The 27781-nt window shown below is 39.0% G+C and overlaps 1 protein-coding gene across 1 annotated transcript in view; it reads left to right on the forward strand.

Moving 5' to 3' along the window:
* Positions 1–25806, forward strand: part of MUC6 (mucin 6, oligomeric mucus/gel-forming) — a 47180-nt gene extending 21374 nt beyond the window's left edge. The window contains exons 11-34 of the mRNA XM_009996436.1: positions 1233–1355; positions 2352–2472; positions 2975–3113; positions 3276–3380; positions 3723–3795; positions 4059–4196; positions 5090–5251; positions 5801–5895; positions 6552–6684; positions 7571–7820; positions 8851–8903; positions 9007–9116; positions 9886–10037; positions 10747–10888; positions 11366–11476; positions 13115–13300; positions 13783–14022; positions 14998–15154; positions 15912–16055; positions 16524–16586; positions 20837–20884; positions 23094–23141; positions 24608–24781; positions 25751–25806. Coding sequence (XP_009994738.1) covers positions 1233–1355; positions 2352–2472; positions 2975–3113; positions 3276–3380; positions 3723–3795; positions 4059–4196; positions 5090–5251; positions 5801–5895; positions 6552–6684; positions 7571–7820; positions 8851–8903; positions 9007–9116; positions 9886–10037; positions 10747–10888; positions 11366–11476; positions 13115–13300; positions 13783–14022; positions 14998–15154; positions 15912–16055; positions 16524–16586; positions 20837–20884; positions 23094–23141; positions 24608–24781; positions 25751–25806 — 3023 coding nt within the window. The remainder of the gene's footprint in view (positions 1–1232; positions 1356–2351; positions 2473–2974; positions 3114–3275; positions 3381–3722; positions 3796–4058; positions 4197–5089; positions 5252–5800; positions 5896–6551; positions 6685–7570; positions 7821–8850; positions 8904–9006; positions 9117–9885; positions 10038–10746; positions 10889–11365; positions 11477–13114; positions 13301–13782; positions 14023–14997; positions 15155–15911; positions 16056–16523; positions 16587–20836; positions 20885–23093; positions 23142–24607; positions 24782–25750) is intronic.
* Positions 25807–27781: the final 1975 nt, after the last annotated feature.

Here is a 27781-nt window from a genome sequence, read left to right on the forward strand (position 1 = left end):
TTCTTATCCCTTGATTCTTACTCTGTTTCAAAAACCTTTAAGGTTCACTATCATTTAGATTTTAGCATAAGAATAGTGAAATCACAGTTGAATTATATTCCTGAAGTAATTATTTAATGTGCCATAGTCTCACCATTGTTACAAGGCCTTGCATCCATTTTGCTGTTCCTGAATCTCTCGTGCTATACTCCTCTGTTCTTCTCTTGATCTCATGTACTGGTGCCAGTTTTCATTTTTTGTTTGGTATTTAACATTGAGTTTTCTTCTGTTCTTTCCTCAGACTTACTGAAAACATTCCCTACTAAGCTCCATTATTATCCCTGACAATTGAAATTTATTCCCTCCTCTTCTCCAAGGTTACCTGCCTTACATAAATTGTTAACCCATTTTATTCTTTGGTTGGTCTGCAATTGGTCTGAATCCTTCAAAAGTGTAAGCTTCTAGTGGCATATTATAGATTCAGATAAATATTAGTAAGGCACTGTGTGCATTCACAGAACTGTGCAATAATGCTTACTAATCACAGTAAAATAATAAGCTGGTCTTCTCCAAGTCATACAAGTTTTCATGTTGCCAGTAAACCATTACCAGGTCTGGTAGCAAAGTGATAAAAGAGAAAGCTGGAAAGAAAAAAAAAAAAATACATGGGAAATCCCCCTTTTTTTTCCTCCAAAAACCAAAGCTGAGAATATAAGAATTTGCAAATAAATGCTAAATATACAAAGAAAATTAACTTTTCAGTCCTTTATTGTTACTTTGTCAGCCTCATCTCTACCTACCTCTGTTTTCCTAGCTCACTGATTTTTATTCTTTCACATAAGGAAAAATCTGCTTGAATTTATCACACAGTCACACAGAGTTCCATATATTAGAATTGCTAGGTAGCTGCATTCTGAAAAGCATGTCTGAGAAGCAGGGGCTATGCAGATAATCAAGACTTATATTCTTTAAATCCCTCAAGTACTACAGAAAATCTTATTTGTGGTAATTAGGCTGCAGTATAGCCTGTTTGCCATTCTTCAGGCTTCTGAAACGAGTTACTGATAAATAGGGCATGAAAAATTAATAAAAGCTAGAGGGAATATGATGAACACTCAGATAATAAGAGTATTGAGGCAGGGTAAGAGACTATTAGTGCCAGAAATTACAAGGTCTTCTCCATCTTAGGTGGCAGATTAGAGATTCTTCTGTTTACACTTTAAAAATCTTAACACTTTCACTGTTTGTTGCAGCTGTGGGAAAATGTTCTTCTAACCAAATCTATGAGGAATGTGGTTCTCCATGTATTAAAACCTGTTCCAACCCAGAATACAGCTGTTCCAGTCACTGTACCTATGGTTGCTTTTGTCCAGAAGGTATCATTTCTGTATTCATCATATCCTAAATGACCCATGCAAATATATAGTAGACTTCTTAATAATGAATTAGTACTGCATCTCAGAGCATTGTGCTGCTAAAACTGCCATTTCTCAAGTAAAATCATATAACTGGAGTCATGGTCTCTAGAGATCCTTTGTAACTATTTGCAAGAACAGAGCTGTGAAAGCATTTTCCTCGCATGATATGGATACGTGATGGGATAATTATATGCTGTCTGCTTACATTTCTGTATTATGATATACTGAGTAAGCCTAACTAATTTCGTGTCCCAAAGAAGTATCTAACCTTTCAGGGTCATCAAGAGGTAGTATACCCTGGAGAAGTTCTGCAATATTATGGGCATTTTGGAAAATACCTTTGAAACAGTTCAATGAACTTCCTAGAAAAATTTTAATTATTATTATTATAATTTGCATAGTTTATTGAAATTTCAGAACTGAAATATCCTCCAAGATTACTGTGATGTGGGTATTTATGTCAATATAATAATAATTTACTACTAGTCAAAAGTAATGTGTTGTGAGCTCCATATTTAAAACTAGACTTATTACTCTAGGAAATAGAATGTGCCCACTCTTCCAAATTGCCAACTTATTTAGAGTGTCATAATAAAAAAACTAAACCAAAACAATACCAAAGAAAACAAACAAATAAAAAAAAAACAAAAGGGAACAAAAAAAACCAAAACAAAAACCCCAAACAAAAAACACCAAACACTCAGGGTTACTACCACTGCAAATCGAGTTCAAATCAAGACATTTGTCTGCAATTTTCTTTAAGAAAGTAGCCAAAAGTTGGTAAAACTTGTAAAAAGTCAGTTTGATAGTAATTAAGAGAAAAAATCCTGCAAGTTATATTTGGGCACTTGTTGTGAAAGAATATAATTCTCAAGTTAATTTTGAAAAGCATTCAAGGCAGAGTATATTTGGTGCTAAGTAAGGGTATGGAATATATTTTATGTTCTTCACCAGGAACTGTTCTTGATGACATCTCAAAAAATCGAACATGTGTTCACATTAAGCATTGTCCATGTACACTGAATGGGAAAATATATGCTCCTGGTGAGACAATGAAAGCAGCATGTAGGTCCTGGTGAGTAGCAAGGGGTATTTTAATGAGTGGAATAATTTGTGTGTGTGTGACTTCTGCTCTCATAATTTTAATAAATAAAATAAAGGATAAATAATAGAATTTGATCCTCAGAACTGTAAAAATGAATGCACTTTTCATGATTAATCTATTCAGAAAAGTTTGCTGACAATCCATATGAGAGTTCAGCAACTTTGGATTAAGATTAACAACTTCAACTGATACACAGAGACAAAGAAAATCAAAGCATAGAAAGAATAAGGGGAAAAGTGATACAAATCACAAATCTTCCATTACTAGAAAGCAGCTGAGTTTTTAGAGCATAAAGAAATTTCAGTGGAAATGAAAATTAAGAATGTACATGTGTGTTACCCTGCGTTCACTAACCAATTTTGTATGTTGATCAGCTACAGAAAAACCTCCAGACAGGAGGACCAAACCCTCTGCTGATAGATAGAGCCTTACTATGAGAATAACCTTACACAGAATTGCTTGTTTTCCTCAGCAAATGTATGATGGGTCAATGGAACTGCAAAGACTTGCCCTGCCCTGGAAGATGTTCCCTGGAAGGAGGCTCCTTTGTTACCACGTTTGATTCTAGATCATACAGGTTCCATGGGGTTTGCACTTACATTCTTATAAAGGTAATTTCCTACAGTCTAGAAACACACAATATCAAATATATATATTTAAGTCTGTCTTTGGTTTCTATTACAATGCAAACTGAGGTTTTCCTATGATACATATCCAGTCTCCAAATCATTGCTATTCGGACACAGACTTCCCTTTTCACTGTTTTCCTCCAGAGTTCCAGCCTGCCACACAACGGAACGCTCATGGCTGTATATGAAAAAACAGGTTATTCTTATTCTGAGACGTCACTTAGTGCTGTAATTTACCTCTCTACAAAGGTATGTATTCCTCCACAGGTTCTATACAGCATTTCCAAAGTCAGACTAGCCAAACAAATACTTAAAGACATTGCTAGTAGCCTGATATGAAAAATTATGGGAGACAGATAATAAAGATATGTTCAAGTTCATGCATACACAGTAAAGACCTCACTTGCCACATCAACTCTGGAAGTATTTTCAAAGTGAAAACTAAAAGCAGGATGGAATAACATGAGGAAAAGCTTAAATCAGTCTTTTCCTATTATATAGGTCACTGACAATACATTTCCTTAATTTTAAAGAACATATAAATAGCATCAGTACAGATAATTACTTCTGATTCCATGTCCATTCTTACAGGATAAAATTGTCATTTCTCAGAATGAGCTCCTTACTGACGATGATGAACTTAAATGGCTACCTTATAGATCAGGTAAAGAAAAGAGAACATATGTAAAATCCAAATTCCATGATATGTATCTTTTACACTTAGCCAGCATCTTTTCTGTCACAATCGCAAATAGCAGAGTTTTTAGAAGAAGGATAAAATCTTTTCTGTTGCATCTGTTCCTCTGTGGAGAGTTGTGTGTGGAAGGAGACTCGTAGACAGAATGCTAGAACACTTACATATGAATAAAAATAATTACTTGGCAATATCCTTTGCAGCAAAATCTCTAATTATTCTCATTCTTCTAGGAGACATCACTGTTTTCAGACAGTCCTCAATGTACATTCAAATGTATACAACCTTCGGGCTGGAACTTGTAATTCAAACATCACCTGTGTTCCAGGCCTATGTGAAAGTTGGATCAGAATTTAAAGGCAGAACCCTAGGTAAGAAATCTAGTCCCCATATGAAGGAGAAAATGTAGGGAATGTAATTTTGAAAGCTTACTACACATCCTTTAAGGAATAAACTTTCTTCTCTAGATTAAGAAAAAACACACAACAAAACAACAAAAATACCTGCATTGGAAAACCAATGTACTGAGAATTTGGGGTTTGCTAATAACTTTAATTAAAAAAATTAGATGGGTGACATTTTTCACATATAATATAATACTATTTTTCACGAGTTTTATGTATGCCTTCAATATGAGCTTTACTGCATAATAAAGGGGCAACAAATTAGTCTCTGGTCTCTACAGTTTGGAACACATGGTGCTTCAAATGCAGTGCACAATCACTGTAAACACAATGAGCCTAAGAATTTAAAAGCTTCTCAGCTGATAAGTGCCAGATGGAGATATTTATGTTTATTGCACAGCAACATTAGCCACAAAGGCATCTCCTGCATCCTAATTATCTATGAGGATTTCAGAGAAGCTTTAGCTTAAAAAAAAAAAAAAAGTCTAAATGTATATTCTTTGTCATTACAGATTTTATATACATACCAAAACACATGTAACTGCAAAAGTGTTTCATGGATTTTCTCCTTCACATGATTTAAAACCTTTGAAAAAGCCTTTTTCTTTTTTTTTTTTCTAAAAACAAGACAAAAACTTCTGTATTAACTTGTCATTGAATAGAAGTGGACAATCTATTCTTGAGAAGGCAGACTTAATGTCTACATAATCAATACCATCTGGCTACTTCACCTACAGTATCCATTGACACGCCATGTAGAACTTTTGAATCCATTTTCTCATTATTATAGAACGAAACATACACTATTCTGTATATATTCTTTACATTTCAGCCATCTCTTGCATTTCTGATGTTATTAGGTCTGTGTGGCAATTACAATGGAGACACTACAGATGACTTTATGACTAGCATGGATATCACTGAAGGGACAGCATCCCTGTTTGTAGATTCCTGGAGGGCAGGAAATTGCCATCCGGCTTTAGAGAGAGATACTGACCCTTGTGCTTTGAGTCAACTGAACAGTAAGTAGATGATGCTTTTGTAACTGATCTCTCCAGCTAGCTTTGTCTGACACTTCCATAGGCCCAGAACAAAGGAATGTGATAGTCTGAGAGAAGCAAAGACTGAGATGATTGAACATCACAAACTCTCACCAGCAAGACATTTCTGATTTCTAGAATACATACCTACTGAAAGCTTATCAGATCCCATTCTAGAGATCTGGGATTGAGATTATGAGTTTTTGGAGATATTTCCAGTGAAATAGCAATGTTTATGGTTGTCTTAGGCTTGCTTGACAACACTGTGACTGAAATCCAGGCTTTGCCTTCTCAAATTATTGCTATTGGTCTTAAAAAAACAAACAAACAAAAAAAACAGGAAAAAAAAAAAAAGCCATACTGAGCTGTTTGTATGGAAGTACAGTCTGCAAGCTAGCAGGTTGAGAAATTGTCCTGCTGTTCAATCCATTATTGCCAAAAGCTCAACTGCAGTAGTGTGTCCCAGCTGGTTTTTTTAATTCCTTTTCCCTAACTTTTATCTGTTTAATGTCCATGATTTACTTTAATTAGAAATATCTGCTGAGACTCATTGCTCCATTCTTACCAAGAAGGATACAGTGTTTGAGAAATGCCATCCTGTGGTGAACCCTATTCCTTTCTACAAGGTAGGAAATAATTATGACAGCCATTGTACAGAGGGATTCCAAATATGAACCAGAATGCACTCATCTATGATTTTCCACTCATTTGGATCAGCAATGCCTAGAATCACACGGAATCACAGAATGTTAGGGGTTGAAAGGGACCTTGAAAGATCATCTAGTCCAACCTCCCTGCCAGAGCAGGATCTTCTACAGTAGCTCACACAGGAACACACCCAGGTGGGTTTTGAATGTCTCCAGAGAAGGAGACTCTACAACCTCTCTGTTCCAGAACTCTGTTACTCTCACAGTGAAAAAGTTTCTGCTTATGCTTACATAGAGCCTCTTATGCTCCAGTTTGCACCCCTTTGCCCCTTGTCCTATCACTGGACATCACTGAGAAGAGCCTGGCTCCAACCTCCTGACACTCATCCTTTACATATTTATAAACATTAATGAGGTCACCCCTCAGTCTCCTCCAAGCTAAGGAGACCCAGTTCCCTCAGCCTTTCCTCATAAGGGAGGAGCTAAGTCCAACTGTAAACCTGACACTGCCAAGTCGATCACTAAATCATGTCCCTAAGCACCATATTTCCACATCTTTTAAGTTGTCCTAGGGTTTAGCACTTCCAAATATCTGCTTCCCAGTAACTGAGTACTCTCCATGCATTGGCTTTCAGAGATGTGTCTACCAAGCCTGTAATTATGAAGAGACCTTTCCTTACATTTGTTCTGCTCTGGGATCATATGCACGAACATGCAGTTCAATGGGTTTAATCCTTGAGAATTGGAGAAGCAATATGGAAAATTGTAGTAAGTAGCCAAACTAGCTCTTAATAGTCTGGCATTAGATGAATGCATGCACATGCATTTCCCTGTTTCTGTTTAGAATTTCCCATGTTTAATTCTCCTATGACAAAACTGAGTAGAAGAAAGAACATAGTTTAGAACTACTTGTCAGTCATTAGATACTTACTGCTCAACTAGGCCAATCACCAGGTATAAAAGCCATATTCCCAGGAGCTGCTGACCTCTCTGATGTGTCATAACACAACCAAAATCATAAATAGAGAAGTAATATGTAACCAGTGTGCAAAAAAACGTAAGAGTAGTGAGCAATAAGAACAGGAAGGCAGAAATAGTATGACAGATATCCATCTTCTGAATGCCCTTCTCATCTGTTTCAGAAAAGGAGTGTTTTCTTAAGACTACATGAAAAAGATTACTCATATGCTTCAAGGTGAGCATGTGGATGTTTCCAGGACTTGATAATGAAGTGATGGAATAAACAGATACATAAAACTATATTGTACCACAAGATGAGAAAGAACTTGGAAAAGTTGATTGCAAATAGGATTTTGCTATTACATAACTTAGACGTAGGCACAGGTTTTGCAGGTTCTCAAAAATACATCTGTATTTCTGCAAAGCTTCTCTTTGCATTATCTTATTCCAAGATAAAGAAAGAAACATCAAGACATTTAATCTTCATAAAACATCAGAACAACTAGTTTGTGTCCAGCCCTGGTCTGCAATATTTTTGCTAGGGCTCCACATCCACAGGAAGAGAAGCAATAGGAAGCAATAAGCATTGAAGCTGTTGACACAATATATGCAGCATATTATGACCACAGTTATCTTTCACAAGGAAGAAGATAAGTAAATGAAGTTTAACACACGCTCTTGTCTTGTTTTACAGCCATTACTTGTACTGGCAATCAAACATTCAGCTACAACGCTCAGGCCTGTGACAGGACATGCTTGTCACTCTCCAACCGAGCCCTGGAATGTCATGCAACTGACATCCCTATTGAAGGCTGCCATTGTCCCACAGGGATGTACTTAAACCACAAGAATGAGTGTGTTCCTAAATCCCATTGTCCCTGCTATTTAGAAAACAGAAAGTACATCTTGCCTGATCAGTCAACTGTAACTAGTGGGATTACCTGGTAAGTGTCAAGTTTAAAGATGGAGAAAATGGAGATGAGGGGTCTTCATGTATTCCTGTGAAGGATTAATGGCAGTAAGCAGCTTAAGCACCACAGCCACTGGCTCAGTCCAGCTCAGCTCTATGCAGAAGTGAATCAGAAGGGCAAAAGTAAGAAAATGTGTGAATTGAGATAGAGACAGTTAAAGAACTTTATTATTAATAAGCAACATGGTATGTGCAATCTAAGCTAAGTAAGGAATTAAGACAAGCACCATAACTCCAAGTATGCCTCTTGCCTCCTTTTTTCCCTGAGCTTTTTTTTTGCTGAGCATGATATTTTATAGTATGGAATATATCTTTGGTCACTTTGGGTCAGCTGCCCTGGCTGTGTAACCTCCCTTCAAGTGTGCTCCAAGACTACTCACTGTCTGGGCAGCATGAGAAACAGAGAAGGCCTTGACACTGTTCAGAAACAACTAAAACAACATCGTATTATCAACACTGTTTTCATCATAACTCCAAAACATATCACCATTGAGCTGCTACATAGAGAAAATTAACTCAATTCCAGCCAAAACTAGTACAGTCTCCTTTACTTTTAACAGCAAAGGTTTTGCGTTTTTTTACATTTTTTTGCCCTTTCCTGAAAAACAAAGTTTGTTAAAGAAACAAAAAGCATTTTACTTACCTTACGCTTGGAAATGCTAAGGAAGAAATTAGGAATTTATAGGTATATTCCTAATAGGAGATTTTGTCAATAGCATCTGGACAGATATATACAATCCTCAAGAATTACTTGAGGCCATCATAATAGCAAGTGGCGTACTATTCACTTTCAAAACTGATCTTACTCTATTCCACAAAAAGTAAAGAGAGGCAAGTTAACTTTTTTTCCATTTTGAAAGATGAGGAGTTACTAGTAACATAAATGAAACCTTTCCAATGGTTAGGAATGTGAAGCAATTTTGAAAAAAAAATTAAAAACATTTCTTTCTTAGGAGAAAGTGGCATTAAAATTTCCTTAATTCCTTTTTTTTTTCTCCCCTTAGCTACTGTGTTAATGGGAGGCTAAGTTGCACAGGCAAACCTCAGAATCCTGCAGGTATGTGTCTGATATTATTTACTTAGAAACATGTTTTTTTTCCCCATGTTGTAAAATTGCTACTTCTCAATCTCTCCAAATTGTTTTTCTTCCTTTTTCCTAGAAAGCTGTAAAGCTCCTAAGAAGTATTTATCATGTTCTGAAAGTTTAGAAAACAAGTATGGAGCTGCATGTGCCCCTACCTGTCAGATGCTGGCTACTGGAATAGAATGTGTGAGTTTCACAGCTCTGCAATATTAATCCTCTTGAGAAGGGAAGAATGTTCTAGTTGTTACTTAGAACTTGACTATGTTCCTTTTAGTGAAATAAAAGGAGATATTTCTTCAATGTGATTCAGTTAAACATCAAACTTCTTTCCACAGATTGTGGACACAAAAAAAATTACATATATTCAATACATGAGTAAATAATTACATTTCATTAATTGATTAATTAATTTCTATTAAATGAATGAAACAAAAATCCATTACAGATTCTTAACTACATGGCTATCACATCTGGCTCATGTACTCCATAGCTGGAAACTGGTAGAATATGTGGTTTATGTTTCCTGTTCTATTATTTCCAAACTATCTGCTGCTGATGGTCACAGAATGCAGGAGACCTAGGCTACATGAACTTCTGGTCTATCCTGATAGGGCTTTCTTACACCTTCACATTACAGAAACAGACTAATTGGAAGAACTGTAATAAGCTTCTTTCATATAAAGAAACTTCTGTGGTACTCTGTCTGAAAGATTGGTAGCCAAGAAATATAAATTTTTCAGAGTCTTAAAGTATGTTTAATATCTCACACAAGCAGTGCATTTTACAACTTTAATGAAACTAGTTCAATTGACTAGTATATTAGCACAAGGAAAATCACAAAACTGAAAGCAAGAAATAGAACTTAGCACAGGTTGATTCTTGACACTATCCACATACAAGAGGAAAAAGCATCTCAGTTTTTTTTTCATTTTTGCAATGTCTTGATCTCTACCAGATACCCACTAAATGCGAATCAGGCTGTGTCTGTGCTGATGGGCTATATGAAAATCTTGATGGCGTGTGTGTTCCAGCTGAGGAGTGTCCATGTGAATATGGTGGTCTTGCTTATGGTAAAGGTGAACAGATCCAAACTGAATGTGAGATCTGGTAAGAATCACAGAGTTTTCCATTGCAGAACCTCTGTTTCGCTAAACTTTACAACTACAGAACAAAAGCACTTAGTTGACAGGAGAGTAGGAAAGCTGAATGGAAGGAATACAGTGACAAAGCACAGAGTTGATAAAGAGAAGTTCAGCATATGACATATATATATAGATAAAAGAGTCATGGTATTGGCTTCAAGGATAATTTCTGCCATATATATATCGAGCAATAAGAGCATCCAGTAGGACCTGTAACTGTTATTTATGTAAGGTCAAGGATTAACACTTAAATAAAGACGAGGGCAGAATCTTCCTTCTTTTCTGTAGATAAAAGCAACCTCCATAAAAGATTGTTTCCATTAGCAGCATTCTCAAAGTAATTTATTTCCTTTCCAGTTACGAATTAAAATTAAAAAAAGACCACCACTCCCCAACATACACAGAACAGTGACATCTGTTCTCATTGAAAGCAAACATAAATAAGTTTTGTATTTTTTTCATTTAAAAAAACCAAGCCCCACACCAAAATTTACTTTATTTTCTAGGAAGTCCACAACTTTTAGTTATGTTTCTTTTATTAATTTTAAGTAGGTCACATTGTACACAAGTCAGTTCAATAGACATCTGATCTATAAAGGTGCATGAATAAAAAAGCAGCAGGTTAAGGTGGTATTTCTTTGAAACCTGAGTATGGTTTCTCTTCTCACTCCTAGCACTTGCACAAAAGGCAAATGGAAATGTGTTCAGAAATCAAAGTGTTCCTCAACATGTAATCTCTATGGAGAAGGCCACATCACCACTTTTGATGGACAACGTTTTGTGTTTGATGGCAACTGTGAATACATATTAGCTATGGTAATCTGCCTCTTTGCTGCTTATTTTGGCAGTATTTAGCATCAAGAAATAGCATTATTTAAATGGCTAGTGAAAATATTCTAGGCAGTATCTAAAACCAATAGTGCGCACTGAATCTTTATGAACACTTAATGTGCTTTTATATATTTTCCTTATTTCAATACTTAAGATTAAATTACTCTACTTCTCAAAACACAGGGATTTTTAAGCTATTATAACCAATTTTAGATTTAATAACATGTTTAAATAGACACTGATATGTATCTATTCCATAGCAACCAACTATATATTTCAGGAAGTTATGTTGGTTTGACTACCAGGTCATCACCTCCCAAAACAGGTAGAATTTGAGTCATGACATGCTTAAATTTTACTTTTCTATGCTTCTGTCTTTTAAGATTGAAGGATCCAGTTACAGAGTCTACTGGGGTTTTGTGCTTTTTGTAATTTGTGTTGGTTTTGCTGGGTTTTTTTTAGGATGGCTGCAGTGTTAGTAGACCTGTTTCCTTTTTCAAAATTGTTACTGAGAATGTAATCTGTGGGAAATCAGGTGTTACATGCTCCAGATCCATCAGCATTTACCTTGGGGTAAGATCTTCATTCTACTGTTATCCACCTCAGTAACTATTGTAAGCCCCTGTTTGCTTCTTTTTTTGGGAGCTTTATTTGTGTCTTTGCAGTGATGTCTTGTAGTGAAATTATATGTCAAATCTAGAACTTCAGTTTTAGTAGGAATTGCCATCAGATGTTTGGGGTTTTTTTTCAATTCTCATGTCAATGTTTCAGTCCCAAAACTTCTTGCTTGTGTAGAAGCTGTAGAATTTTGAACTTTATTGAGTCGGCAGTGAATTGCTCGGCCAAGGGAGATTTTATTTCCTCCCTGCCATCCCCCACCAAACTCAGGAAAATAATAGTACAAAATTCAGGAAGTCTCATCATGAATGAGGAGCAAATTCTCTCCAAATTTCTCTAAGTAGAGGTAATATCTGCAATTCAAAATACATCCAGATGTTATCCAAGATAAATCCCTGAAACTACAGCAATGAGCAGCTGTCCTCCTTCCTACTGCTGTGTGACAGCTTCTAGAATTAGATAAGTGTAATTGTTCTCGGTTCTATGGGACAATAATGCCCAGTGGTATCAGCAGTTTCAGCTAGTCAGTGGTGTGGTGAAAAAGTTTGTTTGCCTAGGATCCAGTTTCATAAGTGCATGCTCCAGACAAACCTTTCTGTTGGTTATCTAGACATTGAAACACAGCAGCATGAGAGAAGTAAAGTAAGAGTACACATGAGAGTGGGAGATAGTCATAGAGTTCAAGACTGGAATTATTTTCCCTGTAACTTTTGAATTATTCTTAGGAATACATTAAAACATACTTCTTCTACTCTGCTGGCTGAATGTAGATGTATTATTTCCACAAAATTAAGTTGGGACTGCTAGCACACGTAACAGTGAAGATGGAATAATGACAGATATTTTTGTTTACTGTAAAGTTTTACACATGCATACAAAATAATTCCGGGCGAGAAAAAAGCCTTGTAAAATAAAATCATAGAACTTAATCCCACTGTCTGTCGCTGATTAAGATATTAAACAGTATTGGTCCCAGTAGAGACCCCTGAGGACACCACTCATTAGTGATCTCCATCTGGACTTTGAGCTCTTTACCACTGCTTTCTGACTGCAACTACCCAGCCAATTCCTTATCCACTGAACAGACCATACACCAAATCCATATCTCTCCAATTTAGAGAGAAGGATGTTGTGGGGGACTGTGTCAAAGGCCTTACAGAAATCCAGATAGGTGACATCCACTGCTTTTCCCTTGTCCACTGATGTAGTCACTCCATCATAGAAGGCCACCAGGTTAGTCAGGTAGGACTTCCCTTAATGAAGCCATTCTGGCTGTCTCAAATCACCTCCTTCTCCTCCCTGTGCCTTGGCTTAATTTCTAGGAGGATCTGTTCCATGGTTTTCCCAGGCACAGGGGTGAAACTGATAGGTAATTCCAACAGTCCTCCTTTCTACTGTTTTTAAAAACGGGTGCAATGCTTCCCTTTTTCCAGTCTTTGGGGACTTCAGCTAACTGCCATGACTTTTCAAAAATAAGTGGGAATGTCATGATAGTCCACAGTAGCACAGCATCTGATCTTCAGCAGTGTGGCACAGAATAAGGAAAATACAGAAACTTGGTAAGTTATAACATCCAGATAAATTTTCTTCCAGAATTTGACGTTTATATTGCGAGATGAAACTTTCAGTATTTCTGGGGAAAATCCTGGAGTACAATATAAGGTGAAAAATAATGCCCTTCACCTGATGTTTGACATTATTATCCCAGGAAAATACAACATGACCCTCATCTGGAATAAGCACATGAATTTTTTCATCAAGATCTCCAGAGAATCACAGGTATTGCAAAATAACTTTCTCAGTAAACTGTCCTTCAATTCTGATTGAACTGTACATTTGATGACAGTTATCTTGACTCTTTGAGATGCTACTAGCAATTCACTCACATAATTATCTCCAAAACAGCATAGATTTTCACTAGAGGCCGATTTTTAAGTGATCATCATTTTTAAGTGATCATCATTTAAGTGATCATCAAGTGTAGTGTACTACACTTGGGATTTTTTTTAGATAATGCTTGTATTTTATACAACTGCATAGTTGAATTTGATCTCTAACAATGAAAGTTTACAATTTTACACATTCATCCACTGATGAACTGAATCTCATGTGCAAGACACTAGAATGCATGAGAGAGTATCTGTAGATCACACTCACTACTAAAAAACAGGAAATTGTCAAAAGGGAAGAAACTGTTATCAAAAGGGAAGGCGAGTAACTGCAGCTGACTGAACTGACATTGCTGTTTTGATTTAATCTAGGAAACTCTATGCGGTTTGTGTGGGAACTATAACGGCAATATGAAGGATGACTTTGAAACTCGAAGCAAATACGTGGCCTCAAATGAATTGGAGTTTGTAAATTCTTGGAGAGAGAATCCTCTCTGTGGGGATGTCTACTTTGTAGTGGACCCCTGCAGCAAGAACCCTTATCGTAAAGCATGGGCAGAAAAGACGTGTTCCATCATCAACAGCCAAGTCTTTTCTGCCTGTCACAATAAGGTAAGAGTTGATTTGTTCTCCTTTTTATTTAGAGGCATAACCTGTATTCTTCCAAAATGCCCACACTCCAACGCCTGATCTTCATTTCCCCAAAAAACATTTTAATAAAATATATATTAAATTTTAATTTTAATTTTATTAATTTTTTTATTTTATATATTAAATGTTATGGCTTTCATTTATGTTAATCGTCATCCTTTCTTGTTTGTACTTCACCAGCCCTTTTGTAAGAACAAAAGCTAAGTATGGCATTGACTGCTTAGTTAAAATTATTAGAGTGAAAAAAATAATGAAGACTTAAGTATCAGAAATTAGGCAGTCTATTGAAGATGCCTGATACCGATCAAGTCACTGCTTACTCTTTTGAAACCATTTAGCCTTTACTAGAAAATCAAACTTAGAAAAGCCTGAAAACCCTTGTTCTCACCAGTTATTGACCAGCAGTACTTAAGAGATGTAGATCAGCCTAAGAGCAAGGTATCATCAACTATCCTGTTTGTTTTAAGCTCCTCACTTTGTAGAAATGAAAATATTGCAAGGTTTATCAGAACCAGGCCTTCTGAAGGAAAATCTCTGCATTCAGTAGGTGAAAACAAGTGACCAATGTGGATAATGTTGCAGAGCTCATGCATATCTATGGAAGGCATACAGCTGACAAACTTGTGCCTGAACAGGTGTATGGATTTGGGGGATTTTTTAGCTGACTAAACAGAATATATTCAGGACTAGTATGAATTTAGAAATACTTATCTGGCAAACCAGAATCAGTTTGTTTTGTTGATGAGGAGACACCTACATTCTTGCTATAAAGAATCCTATGAAGTGGTACTGTAATTGCTTTGATAAGTGTTCAGAGGAAATACTTTTCACTCTCATGTAATGGAACATGTATTGTTCAATCCAGGGAAAAACACTTGCTTAGCAAATAGGCACAAAAGAATCCTAGGAAATGTGTTACTTTATTTTCCAATGCAGGTGAACCGTGTGCCCTACTACGAAGCCTGTGTTCGAGACTCTTGTGGTTGTGACATTGGAGGGGACTGTGAATGCATGTGTGATGCCATTGCAGTGTATGCCCTGGCATGCTTAGATAAAGGCATCTGCATTGACTGGAGGACCCCTGAGTTCTGCCGTAAGTTTCTTTAAGCTCTCTCTAAACAGGTTTAAGAGGGTATTATTGTTACTGCGAGTATATCAATATGACAACATATGTAATGGCTTAATAAGCCTCACCTAAGTTGCATTTTCTCTAAGGGCAAACAGTTTACTTCAGTCACCCAGGTTTTGAACTCCATAGTTTTCATTTGTACTAAATTAACCAAAATATTATTTCTCTTTTCATCATGGAGTAATGAGAGAGAAAATACTGTGATCACAGAAGGCAGACTGTTTCTCCTGCTGCTACAGGATAGTGAGCTGTCAGTTTGTCAGCAGAGGGAGCATGAAATTGTAAAAAAGTATGTTTTATTTTAGCAATGATGAAATAGTCTTTTGTGTGGATGTCAAGAAAAGAAAGACAGTTGTGTTGGCTGCAACACATTAAAACAGGAAACAGATATCAAGGTCTTTCAGAACACCACATATGGAGGAAAAAATGAGGATAAGTGTGTTATAAATCAGCACTAATGTTGTCATCTTTGGTGGTTTCTTTTCAACCTTTCGCTATGTTATACATTAATAATTGTTAAAATGCCTGTATAGTGCATTTGCAAAAAAGAAACTAACTTCACTGGAGCATAAATGGCAATTTACATCAGAAGCTAGCAACTTCAGTGACAAAATTTTTTATTCAAACTGTTTATGAATTTTGTCCTCCCTTTAGTGGTTTGAAAATAACATGCCATTAATTTGAAAAATTCTGATTGCTCTCTTGCTTCTACCTTTTTTAGCTGTCTATTGTGAGTATTATAATTCTCACAAAAAAACAGGAAGTGGTGATGTTTATTCATATGGCTACAACAATGAGAACTGCATCTGGCATTACAGGCCTTGTAATTGTCCAAATCAAAACTACAAATACGTCAACATTGAAGGTAATAGCCTATACTAGTGTAAACCAGGAAACAGCAACAGTAATTATTGTCAATTGTTTTTTTTGTTCAGTCATACCACAGTTAAATAGTAGTATTCTAACTGATGCTATCTTTGAAGCAGTTTTGCTGATCCAACTACAGCTGTTCCAAATATATAAAAATTCAGTACCTGTACTGCATCTAGCTTTATCTTGAGCTCTGCCTATCCTGAAGAGAAATTCTGACTTGCACTAAATCGAAAGAATACGCTGCACTTAGGTAAGAAAGTGTGGAGAGAGCAGTTAATATTTTTATCAGACAAATTCATATGTCATGAGGATGACATTGGAAATGCTTACCCTGTATAGGTGATGTTGCAATCAATACAATTTTTAATAACAGAAGTTAAAGACATTAGATTATAAACACTGCACATTAAATGCTATTCTCTGAGAAATATAAGACAAACTTCTCTTCTACTTTCTTCAGGCTGTTACAACTGCTCTCATAATGAATACTTTGACTACGAGAAGGAAAGATGTATGCCATGTGGTAAGCAACAACCTATGTACTCATTCTGTTTCTCTAAAGTGACTGGAAAATTATACTAAAACATTTGTGTATTCTCAAAGAAAGTATTTTTTCCTAGTAGTTCTCAATTACTAATGAGTGCTCACCCAAACATAACTTTCATTTTAAATAACCATATTATTGTACTGCTAGTATGCAAAACCTTCCATTTCATAGAATCATGGAATGGTTTGAGTTGGGAGGGACCTTATAAATCATTGAGATCCAATGCCCCGGCACTGGCAGGGACACCTCTCACTAGATCAGGTTGCACAGATCCCCGTCCAACTTGGCCTTGAACACTTCGAGGGATGGGGCTTCCACAGCTTCCCTGGGCAACCTGTTCCAGTGTCTCACCAGCTTCATAATGAAGCATTTCCTCCTACTGTCTAAGCTAAATCTCCCTCTTACAGTTTTGATCCTCCTTGTCCTATCACTACACACCCTGGTAAAAAGTCCCTCCCCAGCTTTCCTGTGGCCCCTTCAGGTACTGGAAAGTACTCTAAGTCTCCCTGGAACCTTTTCTTCTCCAGGCTGAGCAACCCCAACTCTCTCAGCCTGTCTTCACAGGAGAGGTGCTCCAGCCCTCTCATCACCTTCATGGCCCTCCTCTGGACTTGGTCCAGGAGCTCTATATCCTTCTTATGTTGGTGGACCCAGAACTGGACACAGTATTCCAGGTGGGGTTTCATGAGAGTGAAGTACATGGGGCAAATAATCTCCCTTTACCTGCTGGGGACAGTTCTTCTGATGCAGCCCAGGACTCAGTTGGCTTTCTGGGCTGCAAGCACACATTGTTGGCCCATGTTATGCTTCTCGGCCACCATCAGCCCCAAGTGCTTCTCCTCAGGGCTGTTCTGAATCCATTCTCCACTCAGTCTATATTTGTGCATGGGATTGCCTCAAGCCAGGTGCAGAACCTTGCACTTGGCCTTGTTGAACTTCATGAAGATGGCAGGAGCCCACCTCTCAATCCTGTCAAGGTCCCTCTGGATGGCATCCCTTTCCTCCAGCACATCAACCTCACCACCAGTTTGGTGTCATGAGCAAACTTGCTGAGGGTGCTCTCAATACCACTCTCCATGTCACTGACAAAGACATTAAATAGCACTGGTCTGAGTACCAACCTTGGGGGAACAGCACTGGTCACCATTCTATATCTGGATATCAAGCCATTGATCTTTGAGTGCAACTATCCAGCCAACTACTTACCTATTAAGTCGTCCATCCATCAAATCCAGATCATTCCAGTTTAGATACCAGGATGTCGTGCAGAATAGTGTCAAAAGCTTTGCACAGGTCCAGGTAGATAAACATGTTTGCTCTTTGTCCACTGATGCTACCACTCCATAATAAAAGGCCACCAAATCAGTCAGACAGGATTTGCCCTTGCTGAAGCCATGTTGTCTGTCACCAAACACCCCTTAGTTTTCCATGTGTCTTAGCAGAGCTTTCAGGAGGACCTGCTCCATGATCTTGCACAGAGGTGAGACTGACTGCCTCTAGTTCCCTATGTCTTCCTTTTTCCCCTTTTTAAAAATGGGAGTTATGTTTTCCCTTTTCCAGTCAGTAGAAACTTAGCCAGACTACCAATTTTTTTCAAATATGATGGACAATGGCTTTGCAGCTTCATCAGCCAGTTCCTTTAGGGGCCATGGATTACTCCCATCAGGTCACGTGGACTTGTATACTTTCATGTCCTTCAGATGGTCACGAACCTGCTCTTTGCCTACAGTGGGGAGATCTTCCTTTTCACAGTTCATGTCTTTGCCTTCTCTAACTTGGATGTTGTGATCAGAGCCTTTGCTGGTGGAGACTGAGGCAAAGTAGTCACTGAGTACCTCAGCCTTCTCTATGTCCTGCATGACCAGGTCTCCAGTTTCCTTCTGAAGTGGGTCCACATTTTCTTTTGTCTTCCTCTTATTGCTGACATACCCATAGAACTTTTCTTGTTGCCCTTAGCATCCCTAGCCAGGTTCAATTCCCTCCATGATTTGGCCTTCCTTACCTGATTCATTGCTTCTCTGTCCATTTGTCTGTATTACCCCCCTGATTCTGCTCTCTGTAAACCTTGCTTTTACATTTAACTGTGTCCAGGAGCTCCTTGCTCAACCATACAGGCCTCCTGGCTCTCCTGCCTGCCTTCCTCTTCACTGGGACACAGCTCCTGGGCATGGAGAAGGTGATCCTTGAATATGGATCAGCATACCTGGGCTCCCCTCCAGGGCTTTGCCTCACAGTACCTGGCCAAGCAGATCCTTGAAGAGACCAAAATCTGCTCTCTTGAGATCAAGGGTAGTGAGCTTGCTTTGCTCCTTCCTCGCTGCCCTAAGGACCCTTAATTCAACCAGGTCATGGTCACTGCAGCCTAGTCTCCCTTTAAGTTTCACATCATCAACCAGCCCATTTCTGTTGGTAAGAACAAGGTCCAGCATAGCATTGTTGATCCCTCTACCATTTAAAGGAGGAAGCTGCCATCAATGCACTCCAGGAACTTCCTGGATTGCTGCTGCTTTGCTGTGTTGTCCCTTCAGCAGGTATCAGGGTGGTTGAAATCCTCCATGAGAACCAGGGTTTGTGAGAGTGAAACTGTTCCTGTCTGTCTATAGAGAGCCTCATCCTCTTAATCATTCTGGTTGGGTGGCCTGTAGCAGACCTGCACTATGATATCTCCTGCCCCTGTCTTCCCTTTAACCCTGTCCCATAAGGTCTCAGTCAACTTCTCTTCCATCCCCAGGTAAAGCTCCAGGGACTCCAGCTGGTCATCGATGCAGAGGAGACACCCCCTCTTCTTCTGCTCTGCCTGTTCTTCCTAAACAGCTGGTATCCAATCATCCCCACACTCCAGTCACAGGAGTCATCCCACCACATCTCAGTGATACCAATAACATCATAGCCCTGCAGGCATGCTCACATCTGCAGTTCCTCTTGTTTATTTCCATGCTCTGTGCATTCACAAAGAGGCAACTAAGATGGGCCCCCTTCAAAGCAGTCATGCTGGCATGGTTTACATTTTGCAGTTCAGATGCTTTCCTGTTGTCCTTCAATCCTCCTGCAGGGCCAGGGCATCTGTTACTGGCTCTGTCCTCAAGGTGATGGGTGTGGGATAAGTTGAGGGTTCCCTCCCCCAGCTTCACCAGTTTAAAGCCCTCCTAACTAAATTGTCCAGCCTCTGGCCAAAGATTCTCTCCCTTTCTCAGACAAGTGAAGCCCATCAGCCTCCAAGAGACCAGGTTTTTCAAAATTGGTCCTGTGGTCTATGGAACTGAAGCCCTGTAACTGAAGCACCACTCCTGTAACCTTTTGTTGACTTTTCCAGTTAGGCCCATCTTTTCCAGGCCCTTCCATTTACCTGGAAGGACTGATGAAAACACTACCTGTGCTCGAGCCCTTCACCACCTCTCTCAATGCTCTATAGTCTTTCCTGATAGTCTTCAGGTTACTCCAGTTTTGTAAATAAGGGAATTAAAAACTAATTAAAAGAAGGATTAGGGTAGGGAATGCTATAGTGAAGTTGGATGATCTCGATTGATTTTAATTAGCAACATTGGAAAGTTATGCTCATTGTATATGTGAATACTTTTCAAAATGTGAGTCTTCCTGAAGGTGTATTGGTGTTCTGATCTGCGTGAGGGCCTGCCTCATCAGATCTGTGCTTCTTGGGTATATTCATCACCTTTCATTAAAAAAGATAACATATAGAAGATACCTAGCTAATGGACTCAACTTAGCAAATATCTTTTTTAGATATATATTTTTTAAATTACTTTAACTTCAAGTTTATTACCATATGGTTTACTTCTTTGAAAACCTACCTTTATTTAACAATGTTTTGGATAGACTAACTGCATAGTTTGTATTTTAATGCCAATGTAAATAATTCAAGTACAATTTTTCTCATATTAAAGAATTCTATCTTATGTCATTAGGATCTCAGCTAGAGATCTCTATTCACTTTTCCCTTATCCCTGGAAAGTGAGGTGCCCTTAAGCATAAAAATCAAAAGAAAGTTACCAAAAACCTACTTGTGTTCATTATTAATCTGAGATGTATTAATTCCATGGTCTTTGTTTAATTCCTTTAATGTGAAGTTTACTACTGAAATCTGTAATATTAAGCATTTCCAGGAATATCTCACTGATGAACACAATCCTCTTAATTCAATCTGAAATTTGCTGTATTTGGAATATTTTAATATGCTTTAATTCACAAACATAACCTTTACTCAACAGGCGATGAAAGCACTAGTACCACACCTGAAGCATCTCCACCTTCAACAGGTTAGTTTATGTAGTTGACAAACTAGTACTTACATACTGATATGTGTCCTGGTTTGTGTTTATGAGGTAAGCAGTACCTCATAAATGTTTTTGCATCATATAGTATTGTTACCAGTTCCACATCCCTTAGAAGTAACTTGGTATCATAATTACCACAAAAAAAATTCAGATAAATATTTGTTAGACATCTAAAGAAAAAAACAAACAAAAAACCCCCAACACAACAAAACTGAGAGAACAGTGTATCCTGAGTATACTTAGGCACTTCCAAATAACAATATTGAAGTATCTTTGTTAGTGAATAAGGACTTCTGTCTTGTTTCTGGTGAACAATGGAATCACAGGTCTGTAGTGGGACCAGTACTGTTTAATATCTTCATCAGTGACATAAACAGTGGGATTAAGTGCACCCTCAGCAAGTTCATGGATGACATCAAGCTGAGTGGTGCAGCTGAGCCACTTGAGGAACAGAATGCTGTTCAGAGGAACCTGGACAAACTCAAGAAGTGGGCCCAGGTGAACCTCATGGGGTTCAGCAAGGCCAAGCACAAGGTTCTGCACCTGTATCAATTCAGGCTGGGGGATGAAGGGATTGAGAACAGCCCTGTGGAGAAGGAGCTGGGGGTACTAGTGGATGAAAAACTGAATGTAAGCCATCCTTGTGTGCTTGAAGCCCACAAAAACAACTGTATCATGGGCTGCATCAAAGAAGCATGGGCCAGCAGGTAGAAGGAGGTAATTTTGCCCTTTTATTCCACTCTGGTGAGACCCCACCTGCAGTACTGCAGCCAGTTCTGCAGTCCTCAGTGCTCCATGATCTAGTTGAAGATGTCCCTGTCCATTGCAGGGAGTTGGACTAGATGACCTTTAAAGGTCCCTACCAATACAAACTATTATATGATGTACAAAATCCCACAAAATTTCATGCATTCACAAAGAGGCAACTAAGATGGGCCCCCTTCAAAGCAGTCATGCTGGCATGGTTTACATTTTGCAGTTCAGATGCTTTCCTGTTGTCCTTCAATCCTCCTGCAGGGCCAGGGCATCTGTTACTGGCTCTGTCCTCAAGGTGATGGGTGTGGGATAAGTTGAGGGTTCCCTCCCCCAGCTTCACCAGTTTAAAGCCCTCCTAACTAAATTGTCCAGCCTCTGGCCAAAGATTCTCTCCCTTTCTCAGACAAGTGAAGCCCATCAGCCTCCAAGAGACCAGGTTTTTCAAAATTGGTCCTGTGGTCTATGGAACTGAAGCCCTGTAACTGAAGCACCACTCCTGTAACCTTTTGTTGACTTTTCCAGTTAGGCCCATCTTTTCCAGGCCCTTCCATTTACCTGGAAGGACTGATGAAAACACTACCTGTGCTCGAGCCCTTCACCACCTCTCTCAATGCTCTATAGTCTTTCCTGATAGTCTTCAGGTTACTCCAGTTTTGTAAATAAGGGAATTAAAAACTAATTAAAAGAAGGATTAGGGTAGGGAATGCTATAGTGAAGTTGGATGATCTCGATTGATTTTAATTAGCAACATTGGAAAGTTATGCTCATTGTATATGTGAATACTTTTCAAAATGTGAGTCTTCCTGAAGGTGTATTGGTGTTCTGATCTGCGTGAGGGCCTGCCTCATCAGATCTGTGCTTCTTGGGTATATTCATCACCTTTCATTAAAAAAGATAACATATAGAAGATACCTAGCTAATGGACTCAACTTAGCAAATATCTTTTTTAGATATATATTTTTTAAATTACTTTAACTTCAAGTTTATTACCATATGGTTTACTTCTTTGAAAACCTACCTTTATTTAACAATGTTTTGGATAGACTAACTGCATAGTTTGTATTTTAATGCCAATGTAAATAATTCAAGTACAATTTTTCTCATATTAAAGAATTCTATCTTATGTCATTAGGATCTCAGCTAGAGATCTCTATTCACTTTTCCCTTATCCCTGGAAAGTGAGGTGCCCTTAAGCATAAAAATCAAAAGAAAGTTACCAAAAACCTACTTGTGTTCATTATTAATCTGAGATGTATTAATTCCATGGTCTTTGTTTAATTCCTTTAATGTGAAGTTTACTACTGAAATCTGTAATATTAAGCATTTCCAGGAATATCTCACTGATGAACACAATCCTCTTAATTCAATCTGAAATTTGCTGTATTTGGAATATTTTAATATGCTTTAATTCACAAACATAACCTTTACTCAACAGGCGATGAAAGCACTAGTACCACACCTGAAGCATCTCCACCTTCAACAGGTTAGTTTATGTAGTTGACAAACTAGTACTTACATACTGATATGTGTCCTGGTTTGTGTTTATGAGGTAAGCAGTACCTCATAAATGTTTTTGCATCATATAGTATTGTTACCAGTTCCACATCCCTTAGAAGTAACTTGGTATCATAATTACCACAAAAAAAATTCAGATAAATATTTGTTAGACATCTAAAGAAAAAAACAAACAAAAAACCCCCAACACAACAAAACTGAGAGAACAGTGTATCCTGAGTATACTTAGGCACTTCCAAATAACAATATTGAAGTATCTTTGTTAGTGAATAAGGACTTCTGTCTTGTTTCTGGTGAACAATGGAATCACAGGTCTGTAGTGGGACCAGTACTGTTTAATATCTTCATCAGTGACATAAACAGTGGGATTAAGTGCACCCTCAGCAAGTTCATGGATGACATCAAGCTGAGTGGTGCAGCTGAGCCACTTGAGGAACAGAATGCTGTTCAGAGGAACCTGGACAAACTCAAGAAGTGGGCCCAGGTGAACCTCATGGGGTTCAGCAAGGCCAAGCACAAGGTTCTGCACCTGTATCAATTCAGGCTGGGGGATGAAGGGATTGAGAACAGCCCTGTGGAGAAGGAGCTGGGGGTACTAGTGGATGAAAAACTGAATGTAAGCCATCCTTGTGTGCTTGAAGCCCACAAAAACAACTGTATCATGGGCTGCATCAAAGAAGCATGGGCCAGCAGGTAGAAGGAGGTAATTTTGCCCTTTTATTCCACTCTGGTGAGACCCCACCTGCAGTACTGCAGCCAGTTCTGCAGTCCTCAGTGCTCCATGATCTAGTTGAAGATGTCCCTGTCCATTGCAGGGAGTTGGACTAGATGACCTTTAAAGGTCCCTACCAATACAAACTATTATATGATGTACAAAATCCCACAAAATTTCATCACAGTTCATAGTGGTGACTGGCCATATAACACTTTGACCATTGCAGAAGTCCTTCAAGGAAATGTATGACTGAGTCTACCAAAGCCCTACAGCCTGATCCAGGAAAGGAATCTATATTGCACTGATCTTTGTTAGAAATTTTGCTTATTTATATGAAGACTAATGGTATTGGGAAAAAGTTACACAGTTGACTGTCTGAATAATAAAATGCAATTCCATCTTTGCTGCTATGCATAAGTATGTATGCCAAATTTGCTTTAAAGTGATTAAGAATTATGTGTAACACTTTTGCATGAACTATTTAATGTATTCACTCACATAATAGCAAAGGATTAGACATAACTTCTCTCAAATGTTTAGGCTAATAGGTAATGTTTTTTAACAGTAGTTACTACTAATAGTTATTAATAACTACTAGTTATTAATATAGTACTTTTACTTCAAAATAATTTTCAGTTTACATAGGCGCATTATAAATACATTGCAATGAGCTATTTTTTGTCCTTCAATTTTTATATTTTTCTTCTTTTTCACAACAGTGCAGCCTAAAGTAACAAGAAGCTCTACCACAAGTCCTCTACTGAAAGTACCTAGTATTTCTTCTTCTGCAGCTATTATATCTCCTGAGACTACAAATCCAACAATAACCTCAAAAATCACAGTTCCAAGATCTTCATCAGCATCACCTCATCTCACAATGAAGTCAACAACTGGTAGGTTTTTAGTGTTACTGTGTAAAATAAATCATGCTGAACCTACTGTATACACAGTTGAGATAGTTGCTCCACTAGGAAAGCATTGCAAGCTCTCTCAACATCCAAGCATAAGACTCCAAAGCATGAAGCAGGCTTCCAGAAGGGAGTTTTGTAAACCAGAAATGCTCAGAACTGCAGATTGACATTATGTAGAAAAAGAAAGGATATAGACAGTCATTTAAAAATACAACCAAACCACTTGTGTGAATCAGCTGAGAAACACAGCAGAATTTTTTAAGCAGTGAGTCAGCTCAGCTCCAGTTGGATTTATTAGCTCAGCTTCAGCCTCTTTTCCACTGGTTATGCAGTCATATCCAAGGAGCACCCAACCTATTAACTAACTATATAAGCAGGCTCCAAAGCATAATCAAACAAGCTTTGTGCAGCAGCTTTGTCTAGGAAATTTGTGCATCTTGCTAATGGAGAAAGTATATGACATCCAAATATCATCTTAAACCTAACATTTCTATTCAAGGCCATACTCTACACTTTCTCCAAATTTAGGCAAAATCTCCATGCTTTGAAGCCTGTTTTTGAAAATTCACAGATGTGTTCCCCATAGTAATAGTAACAGATTCTCCTGAAAAGAAATGTTAAAAAAAAGGAAATCATCCTTTGGGATGTCAGCTACTCCATATGCCAAAAAGGACAATCTCTGAGTCTGTACGGCCATGGGAATTACTAGGTTAGCAACTGACACCAGAGGCTGAGAACAGTGTGCAGGGTGAAGTCTAGTGTAGTGGGAAGGCAGGTGCATACTCTCTTCCAGTACATGTATCTCCCACAAAGTACTGTTGGGTTGCACACATCTTTGTCTACTTGTGCCAATACTTACAGCTTCCTCTGCAGAAGTATCACAACCCACTTTAATTAGGAACCTTACCGGCTCCCAGCTGTTACTAATATCTATTCTTCCTTACTTTACAGAGAGTGAGGGAACCCAAGAAACCCCTCTGTCCCACCAACTCCCAGTAGGTGAGTAAGAGGAAGTTGAAAGATATCTTTGGCCTTAGACTCTACTTCACTGACCCCAGCTTTCATAGATGATGTTCTTGCCCAGTCTTGAATGCCTTGGAGGGGAGATGTACACATCCAGAGAGGCTCTTCTTGCCTCAGGAGCTCCAGGAAGAGGAAGGGGGTGCTGAATTGTCAGAGTGCACCCTTCAGGCTCAGTTCTTGCCCTATTTTTTTTTTGATGGGTAGCCATTGGTCCATTTGTCCATCTTGCCCACTTCAACTCAGTAGGGTCAGATCCTGCCTTTCTTACCCCCATCCCCATTCCTGGTGATTCTGCCTGGGAATTGCTTCCTTTGCCTTCCCCTCTTGCCCTACCATCCTAAATAAACCTGTGCTTTTCTCTATGTAGTTGTGACCCACAGAATACCAACAAAGTCACACCTAGTGCAGCATTTAATCACACAGAAGACCACTCCTGCCACATCCACCAGCAGCACCTCTGTCCCAAGAGAGACCAGCCCTGCCAGCAGCCCAGAAGTCCTGCTGACAAAGATGTCTCCAAGCCCTTTACCTGCCACCTCAGCCTCATCTGCTTCTTCCCCCTTCTCAACTGTGTCCTTGACACGGTTGAGACCATCACATCCTGGTAAGTCTCCCTCTGGCCCTTCCTGCTGTTCAGCCTGCTTCTTCCAGCTCCTATCATTCTCTTCTAAGCAGCATGTCCCACAGAAGATATAGTTTTGGTATGTTTTCTCAACTCCCACTGGTCTTGCTATGGAACTCCTGGGACCCAGGCAGGTCCTGAGACTGGGCTGCACATAACCCTGACTGCATCCTTTTCCCATGTCACTTCAGGGGTTTGGCTCTGGAACACATGCCATCTGTTCGGCCTGTGCTGAACCTGGGTGGGCAAGAAGGTGTACACTCAAGTCCAGGATAAAGTACTCCCACTTACACCCATCAGAATCTGCATGCCTGGGTTGTCTTGCCTACTTTGAGGAGATGCCACAACATGCTTTGCCTAGAATACTTGCCAAGACTCAACCATTCTTTTATCTCATCCCTTTCTTTGTAGTAAGAGAGCCAACCGGAGCTAAGACTCCATCTAGTAAAATACTAACAAGTGGGTGCTCTGGTAAAGAGAGAACTAAGAGTCATGCATGGTTAATGACTGTCCCTTCAGTAGCCTCAGATCGCCTTTGGATCCTATCCAGCACAGGCTGCAGCAGGCAAATTATATACTATCTGTGAACCAACAGAAACACATACAAAAGCAGAGATACCACTTCCCCTCTCAAAAGCTACCGAAGGAAGGAGACAGGCATAAATTCCTAAAGGAAATCATTCAGAGCCATCACAAGCCTGCAATTCCCCAAAGAAGCAGGATGGGATAAGACATCTTTGGGGTCATGGACCCTCCCATTGATCTTTGAAAAAAAAACACAGAATATGTAGAAACCAGTCCTGACTTCCTTGACTGTACACTACAGCTATCACTCTATGCCAGTAATATGCACAGCACCCACCTTCATATCTTACATGGTCACCCTCAACCAACATGTGCTTTCCTCCCAACAGCCTACACCCACAAAATGACAACTGTGCCACACATTGTGCCACCTCTTACCACACAGAAGACCACCGCTACCACCGCCACCAGCAGCACCTCCAAGACCTCCGTTTCCAGAGAGGCCACCTCTGCTAGCAGCACCCAAGTCCCCCTGGCAAGGACATCTCCACATCCCAGCTCTACGCCTGCTCCCAGCACCCTGCTCAGCACCCATCTGCCACTTGCTGCCACTTCCACAGTCCTCTCCACCTTGGCCTCAACCACCAGCCTCAAGCCCACCCCTACAACCCTAAGGCCCAAGCTGTCTTCCTTGATGACCAGTGCTCCAACAGAGTTGCCTGCAGCAGAGTCCTCCACGCTCTCCACTGCCAAAACCAGCCCACTGCCTTCGCCTGCTTCTTCTCCCTCCTCAACTGTGTCCTCAACATGGC

Source organism: Chaetura pelagica, unplaced genomic scaffold (assembly GCF_000747805.2).
Source record: "Chaetura pelagica isolate M959 unplaced genomic scaffold, ChaPel_1.0 scaffold74, whole genome shotgun sequence".
Lineage (NCBI taxonomy): Eukaryota > Metazoa > Chordata > Aves > Apodiformes > Apodidae > Chaetura > Chaetura pelagica.